Raw genomic sequence first — 8,992 nt, 5'->3', positions numbered from 1 at the left:
TAATAAGTCAGACTCAAGTTACTTTATTATTATTATTTAAACCCCTCCCCACCCAAGTAACACATAAAAGTCGAGAGATAAGTACATTGTCATTCGCTACTAATTTATATCAAATTGATATGATATATCAAAAGACATGTGAGTTTTGTTTGAAAATAGACATTTTAAAAGCTATTATATTATGGTTTGACAAGTGATGGAACACCAGGAGATACGTCAATAGGCATAACAGACTCCAAATTATTTTTCAACAATAACAACCAAGCAGCAATTGTCTGGTCTCTGGCAAGACAATCAGAAAAAGTTGACATATCTTTTAGTTGATCAGGTAAACATTGCCGGAGTGCTTCACGAGCTCTGAAAAAAATATTGATTTTTTTTATTAATCAATTTATTTAATATTATGTAGTTCATAGTAAGTTAAGTTACAAACACAACCATTTTAGACTAAAAAATGAAAATAATTATTCATTTCATCTTCTTTACTGTACAGAACTTTATGATGTACTATAAAATTTAAGTAAATTCTTAATTTGAAGACATGTGTTTATTATTGGATAGTAATTTAGTTACTATATAATGCACACCTACAGAAAAATATTTTTGTGATAAAATAAATCTAACCTTTTAAGATGAATATATACTAGATATACAAATTGATTCTTCAAAAAAATATGAAAAATATAAACTCAAAGAATGTCGTTTTATATTGTGATGTATGTTACAATGTACTCAAGTGATTATTTTTAAAAATTAATCCACATATTTATTATTAAAAAAAATATATAATTATTTTTATACCTTGAGTTTTCCGACAAACGAACATAACATCCCACAACATGTCTCAGTAGTCTAGTAGACGGTTCTCTTTCAAGTGCCAAGACCATTTTCCCCTGAAAATCCAATGAAAAAATAATAAAAATTTTTGTTGATATTATAAAAAAAATACTCACAAGTATGAGAGCAACATGAGAAAACCGATCATATGTTTGACAAATGTAACTTAGACCATTGTCATCCATAAGTATTTTTTGCAGTATAAAAGTTGATAATGTTTTAGTTAACTCAAAACCAGTTTCCATAATACGTAGACACAATGGAATAATTTCAGTTGTTAGAAGGAAAGTAATAACTTCTTGTTCTTCTGTCTGAATAATGTAAAAGAATATATAAATAAAATTAAACACCATAATTTAAAAAAAAAAATGTTAACATCTGATTGTAAGTATAATAGCTGGCTAATGTGATCCATACCCATTTGTTAACGTATCTTTTGCGTAATATTAACTGTCTAATTTGAGTAATAATTTGTAATTACCTATTATGTAAATTTTATTGAATTAATAATTATAGTATTTATTATAAATATAATGAACAAAATGTCCTTTAACAAATAGTAATTATAACAGAAAATATATAACAGATCAGGGATGGCCGGATTAAGGTTTTTGCTGCCGATAAAGGTTGAAATAAATTTACCACCTAAAGAAAAAAAGCTATTTTGTTTTGACCGTTAAAATTTGCCGCCCTAGGCTTGAGCCTAAACAGCCTCAGCAGTAATACTTATAGATAGTAAAAATAACTAGAACAGGGGTTGGCAAGTAATTTTTATTGATGTTAAGAAGATTAAAATAATAAATAAACAAAGCCTAAACAAAAACAATTTTTTCAAATCGTTATAATAATTAATGACAGAAACTAATTATGATATTTTATGGCCCAATTTTTTGCCTTATACCGTTGAAATGCTACTGTTCAACAGTTTTTAAATAGGTTATATTTCTAAAATCATTTGTATTTCTAATAATAAAACAAGCATCTTACATGAGTTATTAACAATTCTATTCTAATATAACATAACAGTTCTAAAAAAAGTACTGTTTCATTTTTATAAATACTGTTTTTGTTTTTATTTTTAAATGGAAAATTTAAGTGATACTGACTACAAGTAATCTAATCTTTATAGGATATAACTAAGTAAAGTTTTATTGTACTATAAATTAATTACAAAGTTCATAAGAAAAAAAACTAACTATCTTTGTGACACAAACACAATATCTGTCTGTTAACATAATAGCAATACTTAAAATTAGTTAAAATATATTTATAATCAGTAGAAATAAAAATAAAAACCTGTAACATACTACTTTCAGTATTTACAACTGTATTAGAAAATCATTGCTTGATAATTTTAAATGTATAAGTAAGACTTGGTTTGTAATTTATAGTGAATTAAAGTAAAATATTTAAAAAAATTAGACCTAACTTAATAGGAATTACAAATAATTCACCATTGTTTTATCTTGTTATAATAAAATTAAAAATGAATATTACACTCAAATAAAGTATCATCTCGAGTAGCATTTATTATAAATAAAGTAGATTTTTTTTCAAAGTATCTACTATACATTTTTATAAGTACCTAAATAAACACAGTTATTATGTAATTTATTATTTACCTTCACTAAAGCACCAATCACACCCAAACTTGTAAGTCTAGATGTTACAAAATTACGACATTTGTTGGCATATGTAGAAATGGATACATGTAAAAGAGGTAGTCGTGGCTTAAGGAATCTGAGAACGTGTATCAGGGTGAGCACCTACACAACTGTAAGAGTGCCAGAGCATTGCAAAGACGAGTCACTTGTTGAAGTGACATAGTTGGAGGGTTACAAACTGATAAGTAGACACAATTTCAAACAATAATGCTGCTATAAGTGCCTGTTGTATGTCCAAATCATTGGACCAAGATCATGGATATATCACGTCTTGAGCTGAAAAATAATAAAGTAGGTATTATATTTTTGTTTTTGATAAGTAGTTACAATTTTTTAATTTATACTTTAGGAACAAATGTACTTTACCACCCCATGCAAATTTATTGATTTTTTTTTTTTGAACTTACTTATATTAACTATTAAGCATAATGGTTCAATCAGAATTTGTCGGTCGTCAGACGTAGATTCGAAGTTATGGCATTGGGAAGTTAGCAATTTTGCGTTACTTATGTGCTCACTCTAGTTTACTGCGTCTACTACGAATATTGATGTTTTTTTTTTTTTTGTAACTTATGAACTTTAACGAGTTAAGAATGATGGTGCAATCAGAATTTATTGGTCAAGAAAATAAACTTAACTTAACTAAGTTATAGACTTAAATTTCTCTATGAAATATGATAATATAAGTATTTATTTTAGTAACTCGTTTCGCCTGCTGGCTCCGATCGCCAAATTCGAGAGACCTCTTTTTGCCTACCGGCTACGGACGCCAGGCTCGGGGGTCAGTTAAAAGTAACATAAGTATATAGTGGCTTCGGTCGCACAAGACACAACTCGAGGTCCTCCGGACCTCTCGTAACATTTACCTTTTATATTATATTTCAATTTCGAATGGACAATATTATATTATATTATCAATATAATTTAGTTTTTTCAAAGTATTATAAGTAGATATAAATTTTATTTTACAAATTGCTTTTATTCATTGTTTTAAAAAATATATTTCATAGTACGAGTAAACTCAATTTTAATGTTGCCCTAGCGTATACCTAGCATTATCAATATAATTTTGAACAACTAAAAAAATTACAACCTAACATTTTGCAAAACATAATATTGTTTAAGAAATGTTCAGGCTCAATTACGAGTCTACAATAATGTATAACAGTACAGCACTGTGTAAGAATTTTATAATGCAAATCTTTAATGACAAAAGACTTTGTTACCTGAGCTCAGAAAGTGCATTTTCTCTGGTTTCTGTATTGCACAATTCAACAATCCATTGAAATACTTTTTCACGATCGTGAGCGGCCTGACTGAGTTGTTGAGGCATCTGAACTGAATCCAATTTGAACATTTCGAACGATTTTGTTTTACAACAAGACAATAAAGAACGTAAATCGAAAATGCGGAGCACGAACACAAATATTTAGTGTTATGATAGGTATTAAAAATGAGAACGAAAAGCTTGTAAATTAAAAAGAAAATTGTAGTAATAAGGGTAATAATTGTATTGAAATTAATAATGAACAATAATGACGAAAATAATAAGTACGAAATAGAGAACAGTTGTAAATTAAGTATGTCGACGCAATAATATGTTATGTCACTTATACCTAATTAAAAAAAAATTCTGTTTTGCGAGTATTACGAGGTATACGATTATTATGATGTAGAAATGTAAAATAAAATTTCCTTTTAAACTCGACCAGCGAACAACAATTTATAGACACAAAAAATGTATTGTAAACAAAGTACGCACACGGATAGCAGATGCTGCTGCTGCTCCCGACGCTTCCCATCATCACGCATCACCATGGAGATATTATATAAGGTGGTAGGTGATGAGGCCAAGGGAACATATAAAAAGTGATAACCGATAGCATACCAAACGGTAGATGTTTGTTATCGTTTGCACGGTTGACGATATGAACGTAGTAGTGGTATTTGGATACAATAATAATATTATATAGATAATAGTACACCGATGTTCGTAAAATCTTTTCGTCCCACCAAAATTGCTACAATATTCTGTGTGGCTGTTCTAACTAAAAAATATAAGAGAAAGTATACAACAATAATATTATAAACAAGGAAAGAGGAGAAGGAGCTATCCAGTGGGCAGTGATAGAACCAAATATTAACTACTAATTAGTATAGTCTTACAACCGTCTCATACTACTTAGTATATTTTCATTTCTTATAAATAAGCGTAAATGTAAAATGTTTGTTTAATTCTAGACCTTTCAACGCTGTTGAAAAATTAACCAATATTATTTATAATATATTATGTCACAACACAGACGGCATTTTGCCAATTTAGTAACTTCGCTTGTTTTATTTTATTTCACTTTCATTTTTTTTCGACATAAAATCACAATGAGTAGACAACACACCTAGTGCTTGTATTAATACTTAAATATTACGATTTATATGTATTTTTATATATCTATAATATTTATGTATCTACGTATAAATATTAAATTATATAGTATGTAGAATTAGTTGATAGGATATTCAATTCGTTATTATCTATAGCCCTATAGGAGGTACCTACCGCAGTGTAATCTACAACCGCCGTTATTTTTTTTATTAAATAAACTATAAACTCATTAACTCAGCTGTAAATTATATTTATCTAAGAAGTTAGAATCTTAGATTCTTAGATCATATATTATGGATGAGGCCCGATAATTTGAAGCACATAATAAGCGCCGACTGCCGAGTCTCTGACATTGATGTTTAATATGCGCATGCGTGAGGCGTACCGTCGCAAATTTAACTGTTGGTTGTTGTATATAATAATATGATGCTTATATTGTTATCATGATTTTTATGATACGATTACAATAACGAGAGTACAAGCCACTAAGCTGAATTTCATTTATTTGGTTTCAATTTGGTTTTCAATGTTCATGTATCTTTATGCTGTTGTTATATTTTGCACAATTATTTCAGTTTACTTTGTTTCTATTTTTACAATGCTCTAATTATATTTCTTTTAATTTTAGTTATCAATACAGTACAACAAGATGTTTATCTCAAATATGTTTAAACCATTAAAATATTTAAATACTATTAAATTAAGAAAATATTTAAGTTCAATGATTGATAAAAAGCAAAAATTTTCTATTCAAGATGAAGTTAAATTTAAAATTAATTGTAATGCTAATGATAAAGAGAAATTCAATGAATGTATTAAACATGGACTTACTTCTAATGCAGTTCTTAGTAATGAATGGATTTTTAAAATTAATTTTAGTAAGTAAAATGTTGAAATATTAGCCACCTAAGAAATAATAAATTGTTAGTTTTTTTTCTATCCGAAATTGGAATTAAACAATTCCAGTTTAATGTTTTTTTTTTTAAAAATTATGATTAAGTGGATTTAGAGCAGTGATTTTAATTGTCTTTGTATAATTTACACACAACAAAGGATTTTAGATGTGTTTTATTTCCAATACTATTATAACTATTTTAGTTCAATAGTATTATGAAAAAATGCTTATGATGATTTTGATTGTTTTTTTTCTAGATCATTTAAGTGCTGGACTGACATTACTTAAAAAATGGAATCCTAAAAAAATGGATGATTTGTTTGTACTCCTCCAAATGCCTATGACAAAACTTGTATATCTTACTAAAAAAACTCACTTAGAATCAAAAATTGTGCCATATGGAAACAGAGTCTATTATTTTGCATCTACTTTTGAGGTTTGAATATATACATTTTATATTGATAGTAAATGATTTTATGCATTATCAATTGGTAAACTGCTAAAATGTTAATTTAATATTATCAATAAGTTAGATGCCTCTGTCAGGAACACTTTATAATAATAATAATAAAAAAAAATATATTGGTTGATATATGAATTTTATATCAATTTATAAAATAATTTAGTTTTACTTTAAAATACTGAGCTATACATGTATTTATTTTACTATGATACATATACATTTTTTTTTATAGCTGATGATACTTTGAAGTTCAAAATGTCAAAAAACATGCTTTAAATTTCAACTTTGAGAGTAATTACTGGTAGCAAATTGAAATTAGTTAATACTTTAGGGTTTTAAAAGTATTTCAGTATTTAAAAAAAATTAAAAATTAAGAAAAAATAGGAAATTTTACACGTTACCAGTTTTTGTCAAAATCAATATTGTTATTTTTGGTGTAACTCAAAAATAAATTAATAAATTAGTGTAAACATTTTTATTAAATGTTTATGTTTATATTATAATTTTATTGATACGATTAAATTTAAAAAATACTTTATCTTTTTAAGTAGTAGACATTTGATACATTTGATTTTTTTGTTTTTATTTTTTTATAAATTTTTGAAAATTTAATTTAAAGTTTTTCTTAAGTTGTTGATAACTCAATTAAAAATTAGAATTTTTCTAAAATTTATCGTAAGAATTGAAAATTGAACTTTTTTTTAAAACTATTTTGTTTAAAATATACAGTTCAAATAGCTTACAATACAGATTCAATGTTTACAGCTAAGGCTTGAGAGGCCATATAGCCTGATGATTAGGTGATATATTATTACATATTTAATTTGGTAAAATTTAGAAAATAATGATTTTATTTTTTATTATTTAGTATAAGTTGAAATTTAATTAATAATTGTTATTACTTTTTAAAATTGTATTCAAAAGAATACCTAACTTCTGTTCTGATAATTTTATATGAAAAATAAATAAAATAAGAACTACAACAATAGAAATATCAGTGATGAATAATTAATTTGTACTTTTAGAAAAATCCTCAAGAAGTATGTTACCATTTGATGCATTACAAATTTTTATTTACACGGGACTTTATAACTCTCAACCACATATATCATATTTTAATCGGTAATTAATTAATTTTATTTTATACAAAAATAAAAAATTAATCATGATTTTTAATTTATCAAGTTTTCGTATTAATAATTTATAATATAAAGCTTTATACATTTTGTACTAATATTTTTAATCAAAAATACAAGTACTTAAATATTATAACTCAAAATACATTTTAAAATAATAATTTTCAGAAAGTTATGTATTGAAAGCAATTTTTTATAATTTGAAATTTAATTTGTGGCTTATATATATATTTTTTTTTTTAAGAAAATAGTGTCAATAAAAATGATATTTGGAAAGATACTTGGATATTTATGTACAGCATTGATCAAATAAATCACAGAATTTCTCTTACTAAAAGAGCAAATTTACCAATTAAGCCTTGGATGTTACGATGTAAACCTGAAGTATTTGAAAGGTATCATTGAATATTAATTAATATAGAATTTAGTTAATCCAATATATTTATATTTTTTAGGACTATAGAGATAAAACAAGAAAATAGAGTAGTTCTCAATAAAGATTCTACTGCACAATATTTAGCTAAAAGACTTAAAGTACCAGAGAAAACTATACGTTATATTAGTTCAAAATATCCTACAACATTGAGAGTTAGTCCTACTAAATTGAAAGAAATATTAGATTTTCTTCTCAAAGAAGGATTCAGATCTACACATATATTGAGTACTCCGCGTGTATTTACTCACAGTATTTCTACTTTGCAGGTTAGTTTTTAAAACTTATTAAATTGACTTAAGGATAAATAAATTTAATTTATATTTAATTTCCAGGAACGATTAACTGAGTTGAGAGACCTTGGTGCTGAACCTACTTTGACTGCTTTATGTAAAAATAAAACAACTTATCAAGAATTAGTTAATAAATTAATTTTGAAAAACACTAAAGGATATAATATATAAAATGTTGTATTAACCTAAGAAGTATAATGTATGTATACCTTCATGCCTATAATTATCCATGCAATTTACATTGTAACAACAAATAATATTTTAATTAAACACTTTGTTGAGATAATTATTAATTATCCATTTTTAATTATATTATTATTATTATTATTATCATATAATATAGAATCAGTGAACCGTTTAAATTTTTTTTAAAAATACTATTTATGGTATTCATAACAACCATATTTTTTTGTGTAAAATGACAACACTAAAGTATACAATGCATTTTATTAAAAAAAACATTAATTTTTTTATACAAAAATCTTAATACAAGCAAAAACACAGACAAATGTTGTAATAGATTACATTATTCAACTATTTTTTTATATCCTACTACCTGAAGACAATGACCAATACATTAATGTGTATTAAATACATTATAATTATTGCCCTTGCAAAGTCTCATCCATGAAAGTTTGAAAATAATATGATCTTTCTTTAATAGATAATATCATTGATTATAAATACTAGTATATTATATAGTATTTATAATCAATGACAGTGACGTATACAAGGGGTGATGTGGGGGTCAGATCCCCACCATTGGCTTTTTATTATTTTTTTTGTTTTTGCTTAAGTTATGCAGTATGCATTAAATTATAATGTAATATTTTGTGATATTATGATCTATTGAGCTATTAAATTTTAAAAATTTTGTCAATACTAAAT

The 8,992-nt window shown here is 25.6% G+C and overlaps 1 protein-coding gene and 1 pseudogene across 1 annotated transcript; one reads left to right on the top strand and one right to left on the bottom strand.

The window, feature by feature from the left end:
* LOC113556586 lies at positions 1 to 4,308 on the bottom strand (annotated as a pseudogene).
* A 1,190-nt stretch (positions 4,309 to 5,498) lies between these two features.
* On the top strand, positions 5,499 to 8,411 carry LOC113557375 (transcription termination factor, mitochondrial-like). The gene is made up of 6 exons (XM_026962856.1): positions 5,499 to 5,762; positions 6,037 to 6,215; positions 7,268 to 7,364; positions 7,623 to 7,773; positions 7,834 to 8,080; positions 8,147 to 8,411. The coding sequence occupies exons 1-6, from the start codon at positions 5,534 to 5,536 to the stop codon at positions 8,273 to 8,275; spliced, it is 1,032 nt and encodes a 343-aa protein (XP_026818657.1). The 5' UTR covers positions 5,499 to 5,533; the 3' UTR covers positions 8,276 to 8,411.
* Positions 8,412 to 8,992: the final 581 nt, after the last annotated feature.

The sequence above is a fragment of the Rhopalosiphum maidis genome, chromosome 3 (genome assembly GCF_003676215.2).
Source record: "Rhopalosiphum maidis isolate BTI-1 chromosome 3, ASM367621v3, whole genome shotgun sequence".
NCBI lineage: Eukaryota > Metazoa > Arthropoda > Insecta > Hemiptera > Aphididae > Rhopalosiphum > Rhopalosiphum maidis.
Note: the sequence above shows the minus strand (reverse complement) of the source record. Positions and strands in the feature narration are given on the sequence as shown.